Source organism: Aethalodelphis obliquidens, unplaced genomic scaffold (assembly GCF_003676395.1).
Source record: "Aethalodelphis obliquidens isolate GAN/ISIS:26980383/991018 unplaced genomic scaffold, ASM367639v1 scaffold61, whole genome shotgun sequence".
Lineage (NCBI taxonomy): Eukaryota > Metazoa > Chordata > Mammalia > Artiodactyla > Delphinidae > Aethalodelphis > Aethalodelphis obliquidens.
Genome location: NW_020838005.1, coordinates 2,112,788 through 2,134,735, shown reverse-complemented (window position 1 = coordinate 2,134,735; position 21,948 = coordinate 2,112,788). Strand labels below are relative to the sequence as shown.

The 21,948-nt window shown below is 43.9% G+C and overlaps 1 protein-coding gene across 9 annotated transcripts in view; it reads right to left on the bottom strand.

The window, feature by feature from the left end:
• Positions 1-21,948, bottom strand: part of DOCK5 (dedicator of cytokinesis 5) — a 225,217-nt gene that overhangs the window by 33,983 nt on the left and 169,286 nt on the right. For 8 of the 9 annotated variants that reach the window (XR_003428941.1, XR_003428942.1, XR_003428943.1 and 5 more), the window contains 9 exons: positions 21,786-21,871; positions 19,402-19,561; positions 18,582-18,622; positions 17,871-17,961; positions 13,530-13,649; positions 9,978-10,067; positions 7,912-8,016; positions 2,662-2,803; positions 521-602 (listed from right to left, as the gene is read on the bottom strand). Coding sequence is in view for 6 of the 9 variants with exons in the window: in XM_027087889.1 (XP_026943690.1) it covers positions 521-602; positions 2,662-2,803; positions 7,912-8,016; positions 9,978-10,067; positions 13,530-13,649; positions 17,871-17,961; positions 18,582-18,622; positions 19,402-19,561; positions 21,786-21,871 (917 nt within the window). In the remaining 3 variants the exon portion in view is untranslated. The remainder of the gene's footprint in view (positions 1-520; positions 603-2,661; positions 2,804-7,911; positions 8,017-9,977; positions 10,068-13,529; positions 13,650-17,870; positions 17,962-18,581; positions 18,623-19,401; positions 19,562-21,785; positions 21,872-21,948) is intronic. The other variant, XM_027087891.1, reaches the window with a different exon arrangement.

The following is a 21,948-nucleotide window of genomic DNA, read 5'->3' as shown; positions in this document are numbered from 1 at the left end:
CAAATCCCTTGAGTTACCAAGCTCTCATCTTATACTGGAAATGGAAGGGACAGTTGTTATGGTCTGAATATTTGTCCCCCCAAATTCCTATACTGAAATCCTAATGCCCAATGTGATGGTTTTAGGAGGTGGGCTTCTTGGGTGGTGATTAGCTCATGATGGTGGAGCCCTCATGAACGTGGTTAGTGCCCTTATTAAAAAAGAGGCCCCACAGAACTCCCTCACCCCTCCCACCATGTGAGGACACAGTGAGAAGATGATCACCTACGAACCAGGAAGAAGGCCCTCACCAGACACTGAACCCGCCAGTGCCTTGATCTTGGACTTCTCAGCCTCCAAAAATGTGAGAAATAAATTTCTGTTGTTTCTAAGCCACCCGGTCTGTGATCTTCTGTTACGGCAGACCAAATGGACGAAGACAACAGGAGGTCTTCCAAACTCTACTGAATTTTGATAGACTTCTATATAAAGAAGTGTGTGAGACACATGGTTTAAAAAACAAACAAAAAACCCCACTTACTTTAAGATCTGCTCTGGAACTGGTTTATCTTTGTAGCTGGGCGGCAGGCTCATCACTGGCTTTACGGTGAAACACTGCATGTCTGAGGAGCTCGTTAAGGAAGGAAAAGGGCTGGGCCACTAAGCTGTCACGGCAAAAAGGACCACCTGTTCCTCCTGCTTTACCGATGGAAATGGTACCCACACCAATCATTCCTTTGAACCAAATGCCAGGACCGCATTGAAAACGGGCTTCCCTCAGATATTGCCAAAATGCCTTATTAAGTCATAATCTTGGGACATTTTTTGGTCAGACACGTGGCAAACAACCTTATCTTAGGGAAACAGACATTAATGAAATTTCAGGAAAACAGGTGACTAGCAATTATCTAAAATCATTTCTTTTGGACAAGCATCCCTCTGAATTAGCCAGATTCCAGAGCCCGGGCAATAGGAATTTCTTGTTATCTCTGGATACCATTTGTTTACCAAGTACCAGAGCCAGGCACTGTACTAGGTGCTTTGACTATGTTATCTCCAATAAAAACAACAATTTCCAGGTGGATGTTATTAATCCCCTTTACAGATGAAGAATCTGAGGGTCTGAGAAAGCCCAGATCACACAACTGATAAATGAAGTCAGACGTCAAACCCAGCTCAGGGGGAAGGTCTCCCTCTCTCACTTAATGATCTGATCTTAGGCATGACTTTGTTTTGCCTTTACCAACAATGCTTCCAAATCTATAGCATTGAAACTAGAATTTAAGGCACTGGGTCTAGACCTAACATTCACTCCCAGTATTTCCCAACGTGAAGAGTGCCACCCACTGGCACCAGAATCACCTGGAGATTTACTCAAAATGCAGAATTAGAATTCACAGCTGCTGAATTAGAATCTCTCCATGGGGATTCTTAAGTATAATGAAACCTGAGAACCACTGGGCTATGCCTTAAGCTATTACAGCTTACAAAACGTTTTCACATAAATGATCTTTTTAATTTGATCTTCACAGAAATGCTATTAGATATTTGGGAGAAACAGAGCTCCCCTCACACTTTATAGATGAGAAAACCAAGGCCGGGAGAAACTAAGCAACTTGCCAATGTAAATCAGCTATGCAGACGTGACTCTGGGACTCCTGTTTCTACATCCAATTCATGAAGACCTCTTTTCATTCCCATCCCAAGGAGGCCCCGCAAGCATTTACTGAATCCCTACAACTGCAACAATTTTTCCCAGAAAACCTTTCTTTTCCAAGCATCCACTGTGTTAAGAGGCCACTCCACTCTCCTCTGAAAGGCAGGTCTGCCTACTGATCTATCATTGCTGTGTATCTTTCTATAGCTACTGAACAATAATAATTAATATAATAATCAATTATTAATTAATATATTATAATATATAATATTTATAATTATATAATATATAATTTAGTATAATTAATACATATTAATTATAATAATTAATACACATAATTAATAATTAATACATATTGAACTTTTATTATGTATTTACCAGGCACTGTTCCTAGTATTTTACAGATACTCAATCTTTGCAAGAACTCCAAGGGGAAGAATGATCATCATCCCCACTTTACAGGTGAGAAAACTGAGGCACAGAGAAATTAAGTAAGTTGCCCAAAGTGACACAGTAAGTGACAGCACTGGGACTCGAACCCAGGCAATATGCTCCGGGGCCCTTTTTCTTATTTATCTACCATGCCACACCAGCTCTGTCTTAGCAACCTCTTTTAGAATACTGTTTACCTTTATAACATCTTCATTTTTTAAAAAGCATGCAATTGGTTTATCGATGACATTATATGTTACCCAAAAAGAGCTACACATCTTTATCCAGGACCCAGAATTCAGAACAGGAAGTCTATTCGCCTCAGGCTCCGCTTGTGGCTATAACACACATCCCTTCATATTCAACATTTGCTTCTCATCTCTCTCCTTTAGTTACGTCATAGCCCTGAGCTAAGGACATGAGGTTCCCAAAGCTTTTACACAGAATGGGACACTGAGTCAGGATGATTAAATGAGTCTGAGGCCAGGACCTATCGGCACGCAGGGATGGGATGGAACCCTCGGCTTCTCTGGCTGGGCTGGGGCTGCTGTAGGTTCAAGAGCCCCTGAGCCGTGACCCCAGGATGAGGATACGCTGCTTGGGGGAGGACTTGATGTCCTCTCCCGGGGGCGTGGTGCTGGCCATCTTCTCGGCGTTGGGAAACTGGGTCAGCAGCCGCAGGCTGAAGTCTTCTCGCCTCTCGTACTCCTTCCCCCGGTAGATGAAGATCTTGTTCTGCAGGTCAGGAGAGCAAGGGAAAGAATTAAATATGAAGAGTGAAGGGGCAACTGGGGAGCCTGGTCCCGAGGAAGCCGCTGTCCTCCCCAGACCAAGTGCAACACCCCCACCACGTCCTCATGAAGCACCTGCTATGTGCCCCACAGTAACCATCATATCCGAAGGAGCTCACAGCTTATCTGTGGAGTTAAGTCACAGGCATGAAAATGCTTCACGCAGTGTTTCTCAGAGTATGGCCCAAGGATGACAATTGGTGTGCAAACAGCCTACACTGACCCACAAGGAGATAAGGAGTTTGCACCCTAATGGAAATCCAGGATGTTACCGGGCACGCTGTTTTAGTTTAGCTGATACTTTTCATGGCAAGAAATTCTCAATGAAGGAAGGAAGTACATTCATTTACTTTTGAGGTGCAAGCTCCTTTCTCATCATGATCCAGTAACAGGTAGGGAACCAGCGCTTTGAGCGGCACTGCCTAGAGAACTCGAAAGTACGAAGCGAATCAACACAACAGGTGAGACAGGAACAGAGAACAGGATTAACCTACAGCCGTCCCAAGCCAATCCTGGAGATCACCGTGGATGGCCACATTGAAGCCTCATAGAAAATAACTACCCTCAATACTATTCTCTCCATTCCAAACTGCAGCTTTTTCTATTTGATAAAATTGGATGTTTTGAAAAGAAATTTTCTAGGCCCCAGGCATGGAAGAAATTCACCTCACAGCTGTTGCAAGTTCAAATGTCGTCATGTTTTGAAGGTTCCTGCTCCTCCGATGGTCACTCAGATGAGTACTTAGTATTTAAAGCCCACACGTGATCCTTTTTTAACTAAAATCTGGGCCCATATTGTCCTGTCAAATGTTTTTAAAAACCACTTGTCCATTCACACAACCAGTATGTATCGAGCAAATGAGATACGCCAGGCGCTAGGAACAGAACAGTAACTCTGCTCTGGTGGAGAGAAATAGAAAACAAGTAAATAAATAAGTAAGTAAGATAATTTACATAATTTAAGTCCCTTGAAGGCAATATACCTTCTACGCTCAACACGGAGGGCAGTGAAAACGGCCAGATCTTTTGGAATTGATGATGAAATGTTTCCAAGCCGGGAAAGATTTATGTGGATGACGCATGCATTATGCAATTTCATCATTCAGGCAAAACTGTGGCGGGTTAAGGGGTCGGAGTATAAGAAAACGCTAAGTGTATGATGTGGACCATAACTGTGGAAGGAACCAGACAAGCAGAAGGTCAGTACAACGCAGCTCAACCTGCAGGAAAAGGTTTCCAGGAGGACACAAGACTTGATTGGATGCAGATGGATGGACAGGGTCAGGAGAGGAGAGGGGGGGGGAGGGGGGGAGGGGGGGGGAGGGGAGGACAGCCAGGCATGGAGGTGAAAAGAATAATAATAAGGCCCAAGGCAGAAAGTACGGAGTGCAGGGAGAAGAAAATCCTTGGACGAGCCGGAATCTGAAAGGCCTGGAAAGGCGGGTCAATGGTCCAAAGGCCTGGAAATTCACTGGAGGTTCTAGAAGGAGGGAGCAATGTGATGAAGGAGGAAGTGTAGTCAACCTAATCTATCCAACTGTAGGGATCCTTGGCAAAATCCTGTGAGGGAAGGAGGAGCTACAGGGACTGCTGTTTGAGTCTTTGGTGTTTGGTAAAGAGCGAAGGGATGGGAGAGTCAATGAGGATTCTGAGGTAACGGCCTTGGACCAGGAAGAACAGTGATGCCACTGACAAAAACAGAAGAGATGGAGGGAGGCCTGCTTGGGGTCAGGGGAGAGGATATAATTTTATACTGAGTTTGGGGAAATAGTCTGTAACATGCAAGGGCATTTAGGTTACATAATTCATGTGGATTCTCTACTTTTCAGTACACGCTGACAACACGTAACGCCTACAAACGCCTGTACAGTTTATAAAGCACTCCCATCTGCTATTCATTTCATTCTCAAACCAGCCCTGCAATGTGGGCCTTATTTCCCTAACTTCAAGGTCAGAAAACCAAGACTTGGTGGTCATGTGATTTGGCCAAAATCACAGTCACTCGGCAGATGATTTAGACCCCAATTTTTCAACTTGAAAGTCTAGACTTCTTGTTCTCACAGAACCACTGCTGTCCTCCAGTTCATAACCATTATTCCATGTGACACAATAATCATATGTAACAAGTGTGGTAGCTGTCAATATCTTATCATGAACGATAGCAAATTTAAGACCAGAACCTACTGCAGGCCCTCTACTCTTATTACACATTTTTTGGATGTTCCAAATCTACCTCACATTGAGTATGTCTAAAACCAAACAACCTATAAAGACCCCAAAGTGGGCTTCCCTGGTGGCGCAGTGGTTGAGAGTCCGCCTGCCGATGCAGGGGACACGGGTTCATGCCCCGGTCCGGGTAGATCCCACATGCCGCAGAGCGGCTGGGCCCGTGAGCCATGGCCGCTGAGCCTGCGCGTCCGGAGCCTGTGCTCCGCGACGGGAGAGGCCACAGCAGTGAGAGGCCCGCGTACCGCAAAAAAAAAAAAATCCCAAAGGCCCTCTGCAATCTGGTACCCATGGCTCTCTGAGCCCGTGCTCTACCTGCCCTTTTGTTCATGCATCTCCAGCCTCATGTCTTTTGAACCTGCTGTTCTCACTGTCTGGCCCCCTCTTGAGAGCTGCCTGGCTTACTCCCTCACGTCTTTCAGGGTTTTGCTCAGGTGTCATTTTCTTACCGAAGTCTTTCCTATTCACTCTGTTTAAAATTGCAACTCCATCCCCACCATCTGCCTCTCCATTCACCTTCCCCTGACGCATTTTTCTCTACGATACTTGCTGAGTGTCTGCCCTGTATGAGGCGCTGTTCTAGGCCATCTGACATACTCAGATATTTATCTTAGTATTTATTTATTTGTCTCTCCAAGCCAGAACAGCAGCTCTACAATTTCAGGGATTTGGGTTTAAGACTCTGCCCGCTGGCCTATATTACAGCAAGGTCCATAAATATGGGTCTGCAGTACGTTCTGGTCTTAAATTTGCTATCGTTCATGATAAGATATGGATAAGAGCTCAATAAATATTTATTCAGTGAGTGGATTCATCCTCTCCTCCATGATTCTGCCCTTTCCCAGTGTTGCCATCTTAGTGGATGGATCCACTGCGCCGCCAATTATGCAGACCAGAGAGCCAGGAATCATTCTTACCACCTCCCACTTGCTCATTGCCATATCCCATCAATCATCAAATACTGTTACTGCGTCTCCATCACACTAATCTTTCCCTTCCTCTCTAAAGCCACCTCCCTAGGCCAACCTGTCGTCTCTTCCCAGAACATCTGCCATGGTCTCTAGGGGCTTATCTACAAGCACGTCCCATCCATTCTCCATACCGAAGCCAGACGACCTTGCCAACACTGAAAAATCTACAATGGCTCCCTCTGCTCTCTGGATGCCAACAAAACACGCTATGTGGTCCCCAAAGCCCCGCACGCCCCTCCCACACTTCCTGCCTCATCTTCCCTGCTCACCCCAGCTCCCTCTCTTCCCACAGCACTCGTCTTCCACTCCCAGCCCCTGCCATGCCCTTGCCTGCTATTTCCTCTGCCTGGAGCGCCTTTTCCTATCCCCTTAACCTTCCTGACTCCCAGTTCACCTTTCAAATCCCAGCTGAAGCAGAAGTTCCCTGGGAAGTCTTTCCCGATTCTTAAAAAATTCAGGTATAATTGACGCATAGTAAAAATCTACCCCTTTTAGTGTAAAATTCTGCAGGTTTTGACAAACATAACCATGACCACAATTAAGAGATAGCACAGTTTCATCACCACTTAAAATCTCCCCATGTCTCTTTGTAGCCCAACCTTCGCCCCACCGGCTCCACTGACCAGATCCAATAACCACTGACCTGCTCTCCATCCCTATGGTAAGTGTTGGCTTGGCCAGAATGTCATATCAATAGAATCACAGAGTATGTAGCCTTTAGGGTCTAACTGCTTTCTTTTACTCAGCACAATACATCTGAGATTCATCCCTGTGGTTACGTGTATCAGGAGTTTATTCCTTTTTTTCCTGAGTAGTTTTCCACTGCACGGCTGTCCCACACTATGCTGATCCCTTCACCAGCTGAGGGAGACATGAGCTGTATCCAGTCTTTAGTGATTATAAGTAACAGCGCTATAAACGATCACGTACAATTTTTACATGAACACAGGTTTTAATTTTACTTGGGTAAATACTCCTTGCTTAACCAACTCATCTAGCACAGAATTCCTGTCTTGGTCAGTTTCGATTTCATATTTGTTTGTGCGATTATTTAATTAACATCTCACCCATCAGGTTGTCAAATCCATGAGAGCAAGGACCACATCTGATTATAATCAGCACTGTATCTCTAATGCCTGGCACACAGTAGGCCCTAAGCAAACAGTTATTGAATGAATGAATAAACTACTTCCTTACTATGCGCTATAAGGAATGTATTTTCCTTACCACTTTTTTCTTTCTTTCTTTTTTAATTAGGGGAAGGAGGATGGATAATATATATTTAAACATAGCTCAGCACTAACAGAGGCTTCTTTTCTGTGGGAGAAAATAAGAGGGCTTTTTTGGGGGGGTTTGCTTTTTCGATTGTAAAATCAGTATTACATTCTAAAAAAATCTGAGAAACAAGATAAACATGGTCCTCCTCATTCTTCCAACAAAACTGTTTTTATTTTTGTGAACCTTTTGCAGTCTTGTCCTGGGGATATTTGTTTTCAAACTAGCTCTAGCTGGAAATAAAATAAACAATTAGATACATCAATCCACACTCTTCTCCCCCACCCCCACCCCCACCGGCTGACCCTCAGCAGACCAGCGGAGGGAATGGTTTTGTTTTTCCCTTTTTCATTCCACCTGGGAGAAGTCATTTTACAAAAGAACTGCCAGAATACCAGAGGTGGCCGGGGGGTGAAGAGACCAGCGGCTCAGGAAGTGGTTTCCCTCCCTAACCTCCCACCGTGAGAACAGGGGTCTCCAGCTGCTAACACGCTAGACCCATCTGGAAAAGAAATGAAGACCTTCCCTCCTGCAGACTGCAGGGCTTAATGGCTGGAGAGACCACCCTCAGGCTTCTTACCCGTAGGAAAGAAGGAAAGCCCTGTCCGTAGTAGCCAACAGCAAAGTATTCAGGCTGAGGCCTCATTGCCTTAATGATGTTCTCATAAAATGAGGCTCTTTTTTTCTGGAAAACAAAACAAGACATTCCATAGGGAGGTTACAAGGGCACCGCTGGAAAAAAAAAAAAAAAAAAAAGCTCAGACTATTGGCTTTGTTGTTTCCCACGTAACAGAGAGAAATGAAAGGTCTTTGCAAAATATCTTTTGGGCCAAAGAATTATCCTTTCCCTGGATTGGTGGTTTTGGACCTGCATCTACGAATGGGCCCGGGAGGGTCTGGGAATCCTTGCAGTTATGTGTAGAAGGACAGATGTGTGTGCATTCACCTCTGGAGGGAGGGACAGTTTAGCTTTCACCAGTTTCTTGAAGTACATTCAGGACCCCTAAAAGGTTAAGAAGCACTTTCTGAGATTCAGGTGGGTGGTTGCACTGGAACAGAGACATATGAGGAAAGAGAGAACTTTCCAGTTCATGCAGGTGGTTTCGATTCAAGGCCTCGGTTCAGCTACAGGTGCCCAGAAGGTGGTGGTGGTGTTCTATTTTTCAAATCCGGTACCACCCTTATTATTGTTTTTTTTGTAATTGAATTTTTATTTTATTTATTTATTTTTATACAGCAGGTTCTTATTAGTCATCCATTTTATACATATTAGTGTATACATGTCAATTCCAATCTCCCAATTCATCCCACCACCACCACCACCGCCACTTGCCCCCCTTAGTGTCCGTATGTTTGTTCTCTACATCTGTCTCTATTTCTGCCTTGCAAACGGGTTCATCTGTACCATGTATGCGTTAATATACGATATCTGTTTTCCTCTTTCTGACTTACTTCACTCTGTGTGACAGTCTCTAGATCCATCCACGTCTCTACAAACGACCCAATTTCATTCCTTTTTATGGCTAATATTCCATTGTATATACTGGTACCACCCCTATCTTTAATGCTTCCTGTGGGGAGCGGTTTCCCAACCAGGGCATAGAGCGTCAGCCTTAAAGGAAGCAAAATAGGTAGCCAGACCTGGGGGGCTTTGACAGCTGTCCCTCTCACAATGGTTAGCGCCAAGGTGATTACTACACTATCTCAGTGAAGGATTCTATCACAATGTTTTCTTAGAGAGGTAACTTGTTACATTGCTCATGCCTCAGCTCAATTTAGTTTGTGAAATTCATCTGTGACTCTTTGCATGATGGCAGGAGCTGGTACCATACAGGGGCAAATTCTTTTCAAAGTGATCTTGACAACTATCTCCTCCAATTATTACATGACAATGGGTGACCTGACCTTTTGTGACTCCTCCACTGAAAATCACCCAATGTTATATTGTGTTGCCCCCCCACTGGGCATGGAAAAGGTTATTTTTGTTTCGCTTTACTGTTTTGAAATAGGTGACCTGTGCCAACAGCCAGGTGTAATACACAAGGACGGGATGACTGTAAGAGCAGAGATGTCCGGGGACATTCGGAGCAGGAGGAAGGCAAAACTGGAGAATCAAGATAAAAAACAATAAGAAACAATAGAAAACAAACAAAAAAACAAACTAAAAACAAAAATTGTTTAAACAAACAAACAAAAGATTTAAAATTGGAAAATAAACATAAAAAACAGAGCTCGAAGATGAGCAGTTCATTCATTCAGCAGAGCCCTGAGGATGTGGACCACAGGACAAGTAATTCTGATGAACAGATGTCAGAAAACATCTGAAACGTGGAAAGGCTTCCTGGAAGGCAGAGTGAGTGAGAGGGGAAAGGGGTGCTGGGCCTGGGATATGGAGGGTCCACAGAGGAGCAAAAGGCACAGAGGAGAGGGCTGTAGACGGGGATCCTGAGCCCCCATCAAAGAGAATCTGGACAAATAGCGGTAACAGCTTTTAGACCTCATTTCTCTTCATTTTTATTCTAAGCAAGGTGTACTCTTCCATTGTAAAGAACATCAATTATCTTTTTTAAACTTACAAAACCATTTTCACAAACACTACGAATAGCACCCCTGCCAGAGGCTCGACGTCTTCTGACCCAGACTCACCAGGAGATCACCCAGGCCCTCGTAGTCGAATACTTTGCTCTCATAATTCTCAGCCAACTCTTTGCTCAGCTTGATTGCCTTCTCCCACATCTTCAGAAAAAGAAAAGGAGGGTTACCCGTGGAGAACAAAGCAGTCATTGATCCAGTTGAAAAAGCCACTGGAGAGTCACTGGGCAATGACTAGGGAGTCAGGTGGGTTGAGTTTCTGCGGACACTCCCGACGTTCCTCACGGCTTGGATCAACTAACCCTGTTTTCTGACATCAAAAATCTACTGTACCTTAGCCGCTTCGCCAGGGGGCATTTTCTGTTAATTCTGTTTGTAAGAACATGAAGAACACCATGTGTCCTCAAACAAAGCAATGCTGAGTTTAAAGAGCAATGACCATTGAAAGTGGAGTGGAACCAGTTCCAAAGACCTAGTCTTTGAGAGCATGAAAGTCTTGCTGGAGGGGAAAGGAAGTTGGTGTGGGCTCTTGTTCTGGTTTTGAGATGTGTGTGTGTGTTCCTTCTGAGTCAGGTTGTTTGGGAGGAGTGGAGGTATGAAAGAAAGTCTGATCATACTGTTGTGTGGAATTTGGGAAACTATTTCTCCAAGTTAGGGCCCTGATTTCCTATTTCTAACTAAACTATCTACATAGTCAGAGAGCGCTTCAGGAAATGCCTCACAGCATTTATGAACATGTAAATTACAGCCGAAGGCACATATCTGGCATCTGAGGCTAGCATCCCAGACCGATGAAACTCTGATCATTTTGGTATTTCATAAAATGTCTCTTAGCTGGATACTGCTAATAACGCAACATCTGGAAATTTCCTACGTCAGTCTTGTTAACCACATGCTAAGTTCCACTGTTTCTGGCTGCCGAAGGAACGTGTGTACAGTTCCCATACAGTTGTAAAAACATTTTAAAATTAAATCTTCTAGGGGCTTCCCTGGTGGTGCAGTGGTTGAGAGTCTGCCTGCCGATGCAGGGGACACGGGTTCGTACCCCGGTCCGGGAAGATCCCACATGCCGCGGAGCAGCTGGCCCGTGAGCCATGGTGGCTGAGCCTGCGCGTCCGGAGCCTGTGCTCCGCAACGGGAGAGGCCACAACAGTGAGAGCCCCGCGTACCGCAAAATAAATAAATAAATAATTAATTAATTAAATCTAAAATCGTTTGCCAAATTTGTCCCTTCTGAAATTTCTGGGCCTGGATCATGGAAAACTCTTTGAAATGTGCCACATGGGCCTCAGCTGGGCCTGGTGCAGGAGGCCAGTCAACAGCACCATGGGGCCCAGTTCACTCCTCATTCACCAAATGGTAACTCAATGGAAGAGACAGGAAGACAGCCTAGCACAGAGGTTCTCAAAGTGTGGTCCCTGGTCTCTGGGAGTCCCCAGGACCCTTTCGAGGGGTCCATGAGGTCAAAACCATCTTCTCAACAATACTAATCTTACTTGCCTTTTTGCAATGCTCATTCTCTCATGAGTCTACAGTGGAGTTTCCCAGGGGCTATAGGATGTGTAATGTCACAACACATTGGACGTAGGAGTGGATATTCGAATCCTGCTGTTTCTATGAAGCCAGATGATACAGAGATTTGCAAAAATGTCCAACAATGCCACTCACATCGCTCACTTCTTGGAAAATATGGTCATTGTTCATAGATAGATATGATTTATATTAACAGGCAATAAGTTTGTTATTGTTAAAAGAACAAGCAAGTAAATATTTAAAAATTTTGTTTTAATTTCAAAGACTAGAAATTAATAGGCATCAATGGACACAATCCATGTGAACAAAAGCTCTTGGGGGTCCTCAGTGATTTTTAAGAGGGTAAAGGGATGCAGAGGCTAAAGTCTCAGCAAATATATTTGCTCTCTGGGCCTCAAATTCTTCCTCAGTAAAATAGAGATAATAGCTACCTTACAGGGTTATAGGGAGAATTAAATTAGAAAAGCAGCTTGAAAATCACCCAAAACAGTAACTTGCACTAAATCAAGGGTGGCTATTTTATCATGATGATTATTTATTTAATCAACAGGTTCCACTGGTAAAACAGGAGTGGTGGCTGGAAGTGGCAGCGCCTTGAAAAAAGTCAAATCCGGAGTCGGTTTTGTTTCAATAGCACACACTTTTTTTCTCCCCCTACCCTTTCTATGCTTCTTTTCAATTTTCAATTTAAAAGTCTTCCAGCTGGACATGCCATCTGCAGCTAATCACAGATTCCAGGACTCGGTGGCCCAGTTTATATGTTTATTTTACTTTCTCTTCCTCATAGGCATTTAAGTTCCTTGTTACGTACAGCCTAAGGTGTCGGGCAGGCAGCGACCTGGGGATGGGATGTGCCCCAGGTGTTAGCTAACAACCTCTAAAGAATGCACTGAAAAGGATTATACTAGCTCCCGGCCCTTAGCAAAATGTAAAAGGTACAATTAAGGTTACAGAGAGGGAGGCCCTCTCGGCTGCCCACTGTATTCTCCCTTGGGTTATGTGTCCTCAAGATAACTGATCTCTGTTTATTGTTTTTCTTACCTTAATTAATCTATTCATTTTCTCTCCCATTAAAAATATCAGAATTCAAAGATACACATGGGAATAGTAAAGCGTCAGTTATGAGTCACTGTTGCATAATAAAGAACTTGGCTGGTCTTTGTTCTGAGCTCCTGGGAGGCAGCTTCTAAACTCTTGGAATTTCCCCAGTGACAGGAGTGTCGCTGTTATTCACGGTGGACCTCTCAGACCACACGGGAGTTGATACGAACGAGGTGACTCACGGTGGGCAGGGGGGGCTCGCCTCTGCCAGAACCACCGGCCATTTGATTAGAGGGTTGGAGCCTTGAGCTATACAGCATCAGCCAGACCTCCAGGGAGGAGATGGGGGCTGGAGATGGAGTTTATTCATGTGGTTTATGATTCAATCAGTCCAGCCAATACAACGACACCCCAATAAAAACCCTGCACATAGGACTTCCCTGGCGGTCCACTGGTTAAGACTCCACGCTTCCACTGCAAGGGGCGTGGGTTCGATCCCTGGTAGGCGAACTAAGATCCCGCATGCTGTGGGGTGCGGCAAAAAAAACCACAAAAAATTAAAAACCCTGCACACAGAGCTCAAATGAGCTTCCTCGTTGGCGAACACATCAGTTCGCCAGGAGTGTGATGTGTCTGAATCCACAGGGAGAGGACAGAGAAGCCATGCACCTGGGACCCTCCTAGACCTTGCCCTGTGTATTTCTTCATCTGGCTGGTTCTGATTTGTATCCTTTATGATAAAACTGTAATCATAAAGAACAGCATTCTACCAAGTTTTGTTGGTTGTTCTAGTATAGTATCAAACCCGAGGGGGGGAACCATAGGCACTCCCTCCCCAAATTTATAGTCAATTGGTCAGAAATGTGGGTGGCCTGGGGACCCCTGAACTTGCAGCTGGTGTCTGAAGTTAGGGCTGTCTTGTAGGGGTCTCTGCGCTAACTCTCGCTGGTGAAGATCAGAACTGCAGTGTGTAAGTATTGCGGGTCATTTCCTCCTTTGCCTTCCCACAAAAACAAACCACCCAACACTCACCTTGCCTTTGTCAAAATACGATATGATTTCTTGATACAGCTTCTCTTTAAGCTCTTGCTGGGTGTACACATAGTAAGTGTCCCTCTGAAGCAAATGGGGTACACAGGGCTTGTCAGACCACTGAAAAACACACACACGCAACACAAGAGATTGATGCAACACATCAGTTCATTGAGAGGAGATGAATGTAACAAATATTCAGCTGCAAAAATTCACAGAAACATTTGTATATACCTTTGACTCAATCATACATTTTTGATGCTTTATCAAACACAAAAATTGCACACGCATATACATATACACGCCAGGTTCAAAACAACTGCATGCCAAATGGACACTCAAGGCATTCCCATGAAGGTCAGGAATGAGGTGAGGCTGCCAACCATCAGGACTGTGGTTGTCCTGGTTACCACTCAGGACAGATAAAAGAGAGGAAGCGGAAGTATAAAAATGCAAAAAAGGGGGTAAAGCTATCATGTGAAAGCAACGATTGTATTCTTCATAATCAATCCATTCACAAAGGGTGCCAACTGAAAACCTACCACAAATAAGGAGAGAATTCAGTAGTGGGGTCAAAATTAACATATTTGGAAATACATTAGAGATGGATTTCATATAAATAATAACCGTGCCGAAGATAACAGAAGAAATGACCCCTACAAGAAAAAACCCAAAATGATCAGATACCCAGGCACAGCAATGTGAATATACTTAAGGCCACTAAATTATACACTTACAAATGCCTAGGATGGTAAATTTAATTTTATATGTATTTCACCCTAATTAAATTAAAAAGCAAAGATATCTAGGGATCAACATAACAAGGAATATTCAAGACTTCTACACAGAAAATGTTAATACACCACAGGAGGGCACAAAAGCAGACTTGAACAAAGGGCAAGTCATACCATGCTTTTGGATAAGAACATGCTATTTTACAAACATGGAAATTCTCCCCTAAATTAATTTTTAAATTTCATGATTCCAAAGTCATGAAAAAATAAACAAAAAGGAAGAAGGTGGAAAACTCTGAAAAAGAAGAGGAATGAAGAGAAACTACTAGGTCATAAAACATACTGATAATAGAAACAGTGTGGTCCTGGTGCATGAACTGACAGAGACCCATGCAGAATATGTAACATCTAGAAAGAGGTTCCCCCTGACCCTCCATACAGTGATTTAGTACGTGATCAAGATGGGTTCTCATACCAATGATGAAAATGCGGAAATGATGAAAATGTGGACTCTGCTTACTAAGCAGCATTCCCTACTGAGTAGCTCTATGGGGAAAAAGTGGCAACCACACCTCATACCTTATGCCAGGATAGGAGAGCTGAATTTTCTGAGCAGCACAAACGAAAAGACCTACAGTCACTGACACCGTGGTTTCTTTCGGATCATCCCACAGTCAACAAGCCTTCCCCCCTAACCCACATACAATAAGCTTTCTGGTGCCCCAATCTTGAGTATGAACTGTGAATGGCTGCCTTAGGGGAGGTGGTGAAGCAGAGGACTCCAGTTCTTAATTCCAAAGCTTAGAACAATATACATGTATTCTTTAGGTATAAAATAAAATGTAAACTACACAAGAAAATGAATTGCTACGGACAAGAATGGAGGCAGGGAGATGCAGTAGGAGGCTAAAAATGATAACTTGGACCAAGATGGTAGCAATGGAGATAAAAAAAAGTGGATAGGGTGAGGCTATCAAAGAGACATCTGCACCCCCGTGTTCACTGCAGTATTATTCACACTAGCCAAGATACAACCTAAGTGTCCATCAATGGATGAATGAATAAAAATGTGGTATAGGGCTTCCCTGGTGGTGCAGTGGTTGAGAGTCCGCCTGCCGATGCAGGGGACACGGGTTTGTGCCCCGGTCCCGGAAGATCCCACATGCTGCAGAGCGGCTGGGCCCGTGAGCTATGGCCGCTGAGCCTGTGCTCCGCAACGGGAGAGGCCACAACAGTGAGAGGCCCGCATACCGCAAAAAAAAAAAAAACAAAAAAAACAAATGTGGCATATACATACAATGGAATATTATTCAGCCATGAGAAAGAAAGAAATCCTGCCATCTGCAACACCACGGATGGATCTTAAGGGCGTTATTCAAAGTGAAGTAAGTTAGAAAAGAAAGACAAACACTGTACAATCTCACTTATATGTGGCATCTGAAAAATAAGGGCTTGTAAAAGCAGAGAGTAGAAGGGTGGTTACCAGGGGCTGCAGGGTGGGGGAATAGGAGGAGGATTGTTTAAGGGTATAAACTTGAAACTAGTAGATAAATAAGCCCTGGAGGACTTCCCTGGTGGTGCAGTGGTTAAGAATCTGCCTGCCAATTCAGGGCATACGGGTTCGAGCCCTGGTCCGGGAAGATCCCACATGCCGCGGAGCAAGTAAGCCTGTGAGCCACAACTACTGAGCCTGCGCTCTAGAGCCCGTGAGCCACAACTACTGAGCTTGCGTGCCACAGCTACTGAAGCCCGCGCACCTAGAGCCTGTGCTCCACAACAGGAGAAGCCCCCACTCACCACAACTAGAGAAAGCCCACGCATAGCAACGAAGACCCAATAAGTAAATAAATAAATAAATAAATAAATTCATTTTAAAAATAAATAAATAAATAAATAAGCCCTGGAGATCTAATGTTATAGCACAAACTTTCTCAATTAAAAAAAAGAAAGAAAAGTGGATGGGGTGAGGGAGGGTTTTGGACAGAGGGTCCACGATTCTTGTTTGTGCAGAATGTGGGAGGGGTGAGTAAAAGATGATGACGAACAGTATCTTTTATTAGATGTCAGTGCCCTTCAGTGAAATGGGGAGAAAGGAGAGGAAGGGACGGACCCAGGAGGACAGTGGAGGGAACAGCTCCTGTTACTGTCACGCTAAGTTTGAGTTGTCTGTTAGTCATTCAGAGATTGACGTTGACAGAACAGTAAGTTGGAGGAGTCGTCAGAGCTGGAAATAATTATTTGGGATTGATGATGCAGAGCTGTATTTATATCCATGGCACAATATAATTTCCTCAGTGAGACAGTATAAATAGGATAGTACTTCTACAGTTCCATATTTACTTACAGCTCACTTCTCTACAGTTTTACACATATTGATTGACGTGTGTTTTGTTTTTTCTTTTTTTAAATAAATAAATTTATTTATTTTTAATTAATATTTAATTATTTAACTTAATTAATAACGGCTGCATTCGGTCTTCATTTCTGCACGGGCTTTCTCTAGTTGTGGCGAGCGGGTGCCACTCTTCGTTGAGGTACGCAGGCTTCTCAGTGCGGTGGCTTCTCTTGTTGCAGAGTACGTGCTCTAGGCGCACTCGTGGGCTTCAGTAGTTGCAGCATGCATGTTCAGTAGTTGTGGCTCACGGGCTCTAGAGCACAGGCTCAGTAGTTGTGGCGCACGGGCTTAGTTTTTCCGCGGCATGTGGGATCTTCCTTGACCAGGGCTCGAACCCGTGTCCCCTGCACTGGTGCATTTTTAACCACTGTACCACCAGGGAAGTCCCTGTTTTTTCAATTACAGTGTCAGTATTAGCAACCTGTAAGTTGTGCTCTGCTTCCTCAGGATTTTTAAATAAATGATATGCACCCGAATGTTCAAAGCAGCACTATTTACAATAGCCAAGACATGGAAACAACCTAAATGTCCATTGACAGATGAGTGAATAAAGAAGATGTGGTACATATATAGTGCAATATTACTCAGCCATAAAAAAGAATGAAATAATGCCATTTGCAGCAACATGGATGGACCTAGAGGTGATCATACTAAGTGAAGTAAGTCAGGAAGAGAAAGACAAATACCATATGACATCACTTACATGTAGAATCTAAAATACGACACAAATGAACATATCTACAAAACAGAGACAGACTCACACAGAGAGAACAGACTTGTGGTTGCCAATGGGAAGAGGGAGGGGGGGGATGGATGGATTGGGACTTTGGGATTAGAATGGATAAACAACAAGGTCCTACTATAGAGCGCAGGGAGCTATATTTAATATCCTGTGGCAAATCATAATGGAAAACATGAAAAAGAATGTATATATATGTACAACTGAATCACTTTGCTGTACAGCAGAAATTAACACAACACTATCAGTCAACTATACTTCAATAAAATAAATTTAAAAGTAAGTAAATAAATAAATAATAATGGAAAATTTCCCAACCTTGGTCTAAAAACTAGCTGTGCCTATATAGAAGGTATAAAAACATTCTTGGATAAAAGGGTCCTCCTTGAGTAGGGAACTTTCCCATCAAAATCATACAGGATGAGGTCCCAAAGGGCTGGATGGCTGACATACCGCATACCTGATCCACTTACCTGCAGGAGCTCAGCGTGTAGGAGGAGTGTGTAGGCAGCTTCGGTGTAGTTCTCACAGTCCCGGTGCAAATCCCGCAGCTTGTACAAGTATCTGGTCAGAATGGGAGAAAGGAGGCATTCTGCTGCCAGGGAGTAGATGGGACATTTGGCTCATGCCACAGCCAGGCGGCAGGAATAGTTACTTCCTGTTCCTTAAGTCTTTGTGCTGCTTCCTGCCTGTGTGTCTTTCCTACTCTACCTGTGCTACTCTGTACTCTTCGTTTAAGGCAGTGATGTTTAAAAATTTTTTAACGTCACAGACCCCTTTGGGAAGCTCACGAGAGCTAAGGAATGTCTCCCCAGAAAAATGCACATCGTCTACATCCAAGTTGGTCTCACGTTCAGGGCTTCCTGCACGTCGGGCTAACAGTCCTTGACAGAGGGTGAATTTCACGTCTTTCCTGTGCTGTCTTCCCTGGTCACCTGGCCACAGCCCTCTATCCTTTCCTGGAATCCCGACACGATCCTCCCTCTACACTTCCTCGTATTGTACTTACTTGTGTACCTGTCTAAAGCGTTTACCCTTTTAGGAAGAAGGGAGCATATCACATACTTTCTGATGTCTCTCGAAGCCGCAAGCATGGTGTTGGGGCTTATTGTTTTCATTTATTGGAGAAATAAATCATAAAGCCCTGACATAAACAGCAAAAGCAGAAACTTCTTTCAGCTTACCTTATGTAGATGTCCTCTCTCTTCTTTTCTTTGTAAAAATTCTACAAAAAAAGTCACAAAATACCAACACAGAGCCATTATCGATGAGCTTGCCACAACAATGGACAAACCACTACTTGCACTTTTCAAGTGTCACTTTTCCAAAGACTTTCTTCTTTCCCTTTAACGAATACCCCCAACAAAATAAGGAAGTGACAATTTATAAAGCAGAAAAGTTGAATTCTTTTAGGACCCTGCTTCTGGGAAATGTGAGGGAACCTTCTAGGTGAATAGACAGGTGGGTCATACCCAAGTCAACTGATATTCTGTTTTCTCAGGGAATCAGAGGTGGTAGGTTCTTGATTTATATGAAGAGGAGTGTATGGCGGCCTAAACCTCTGAAGTCTGTGTTGCCAGTTACAACTGTCTAAGGAAAGGCAAGGCCACAGGGTTCCACCACCTAGAGGATTTCATGGACTAATTCTCTACTCATGGTATATTGTTTTTAATGCATTTTCGTCTGTGTCGAATAATCCCAACAGTAAAGCAACCACATAAAAGTAAGACAGAGAAACAGGGTGAGGATGGCCTTCGGTAAGAGAGTTGAGTCAAGAGCTTATGTTGCATTTTCTATCCCTGTTTCCACATTTACCCCTGAGGCAGCTGGCATCTGTGAGTTCAAAGTTGAGTTGGCCATTCCAATTGGACTCAGCAGGACACAGACTCTGGAAAGGTGGTCCCAGGGGACCTTTGTCTCTGCCGGATCTACTTAGAGCTGCGCTATGGGGTGCAGGGGCGGCCGGGCACTGCCCTCTCGCCATCCCAGGGGCGTGGCACGTACCAGCACGTTAACGGTACAGCTCATGCGGTTTTCCTTGCTCTCATCATGCATGATAATGGTTCTGTAGTCCAAGAGATTCTCTAAGAGGCTGCTGACCAGGAGCGCGAATACTTCTCCGGAGCTGGAGAGGTATTTATGTTTCCGGCAATGTTCTAGAAGCCTGTGGGTCAGAGATAGAGACAAATGACCATGTCCCACACGGCGACTCCAGCACCGCCTACGAGCGCTGTCCATGGTCCTGGCAGCAGGTGGCGCCAGACTAGGACACATACACCTTCCTGCACTTACAAGGCTCCTCGCCGTTACTCAAGTTCTACGTTTCCTTTAGGTCTGTAGCTCAAGCCCTATCATCACTGAGGATCCCAGCCCACTATGCCCTTCTTTGAATTTCTATTTGTATTTGTCTTCTGTCAATACCACAGAAATGAGAACCTTTGCCCAAAAGGTTTGTGTGTGCTATCTGATCTCTCTACTTATTTGAAAGGACCCTCTTTTCTCTGTCTTTATTCTCCCTAAGGCCTAGCACTTCAGGGCATCCTGAGGGAACTCTGGAGAATCTTGGGCTGATGCCCAGCCTAGAGGAACCTAGGAACCTACTACACTGCTAGACATGTGGCTCTTTGGATAAAAGTGGGAGACGCAAGAGAGAGGAGATATGGGGATATATGTATATGTATAGCTGATTCACTTTGTTATAAAGCAGAAACTAACACACCATTGTAAAGCAGTTATACTCCAATAAAGATGTTAAAAAAAAATGTTATTTTCAGGAAAAAATGCACAGTTGTAAATAGGTAGATGGAGGTTAAACTTTTGGTCTAAATCCTCTCCCTCTGGACCCAAATAGAGCAAAGCTTCTATAGGAGCTTCTCAGATTAGACAATTAGAAGAAAACTTCGGGAACAGGAGAAAAAATGGGTTCAAAGCATTAGTCCAGACTCTAGAATTATTCTTGAGCACTGGAAATTTGCGCAGTCATATTTTTCTGCATTCGTGATCCAAGAAGAATGAAGGAAAAATTAGATCTGTATGTGAAAAGTCAACTGTAGGCTTTTTTTTAAAGTGTAATTTTATTATCACTTGTAAATGTGTGTGTTTGTATGTGTGTGTAACACCTGCACTTAATTCCCGTATGAGATCAGAACTGCAGAAGTGATAAATTGAAAGGTCTGAATCTCAAACAGGGAGACCAAATGGATATAGGATGAAAAGATCAACAAACGATCTTATCATCCATTACAAACAAAATAAGACGGATTTCTAGTTCCTTAAAATATAGACGAGTCATCAGTTCCATTTCTGAGTACCCCGTGTGCTGGTTCCTTAAAAAAATCTTTGAAAAATGAAAAACAGAGTTGGGAGTGTCCCCGTCCTCAGCTCAGTCTAGTGCCCACCACATCCATAAAGCAGGTAAATCCCAGAAAGACTTAGGCATATACCCAATCAACAGGTGACAGAGGTGGCCAATATCATAAAAGTTCAGAGAACATAAGAAATGAACAGTCTAGGGTAGTTACGACCCAGGATGCTGGGAAGATCTGCAGATAATAACAGTAATGAACACCAGAGCAGCCAACATTTGTCCAGCATGAGCTCTGTGACAGACACTGTGTTAATGCATCATCTCATTTAATCCTCACCAAAATACAGATCTTATCATTGTAGATGACCAGAAAAAAAAAAGAGGCATGGTATAGGTTAGAGCATCTGTCCAAAGTCAAAATCCTAGTATGTGGAGAAAGCGGGATTTGAAGCACAATCTCTCTCTCCAACATCTAAGTGTTTTTAACCATTCTTGTTATACTGTCATTCCATACATGCAAAGGAGAGTAAGAGGGACAGAGAGTGACAGGCAAAGGGAACAGTGGGATAATGTGAGCACAGGGAGGGAATGAATGTGTTGGCTTGGGGTGTGCGGAGGGCAGTGAAAAGGGCTGGAGCTGTACCTGGTGTTCTCAGACATCCTTCACAGGGCATAAGGTATTCTTAAATGTAAAGTGGACCTTGAAATGTTTTTCCCTTCTCCTTTAAATTATTGCTTCGAAGCCATACTTAGAGGTGCTAGCACTTTTGTTAAAATTCAGCATTTCAAACACTGGGCAAAATGTCACTACTCTGTCCATCTCCCTCTCTCCTCAATCTGCTCTGTTCTCGAGGGCCGGGCTGGCCAGAAAAACATGAACATTTGACTCACAGCAGATAAACAAATGTCAGCAGTGGATGGTGTAAACTCCATGAACCCCCCCACCCCCCGAGAACCATTCACGGTGGTGACCCCAGGGATGCTGAGATGACTCGACTGGTCTGTAAGGGCAGCAGAAGCCTGTTTTTCTCCATCACTAAATGATGCCATCAACGTGAGATTTTGTTTCTGAAATACTCACAGTTTTTCCAGAAGGACCTTGTATTGTTCATCTCCTCTTCCCCCTTCCACCTCTTGGTCCAGCTTTGTGATCAACTCATTCTCAAACTGAAAGCAGAGGCAGAATTTCCAGGAGAATGCCACATTCTCAGAAGAGGACACGAAAGACATCCAGCCAACTTTTC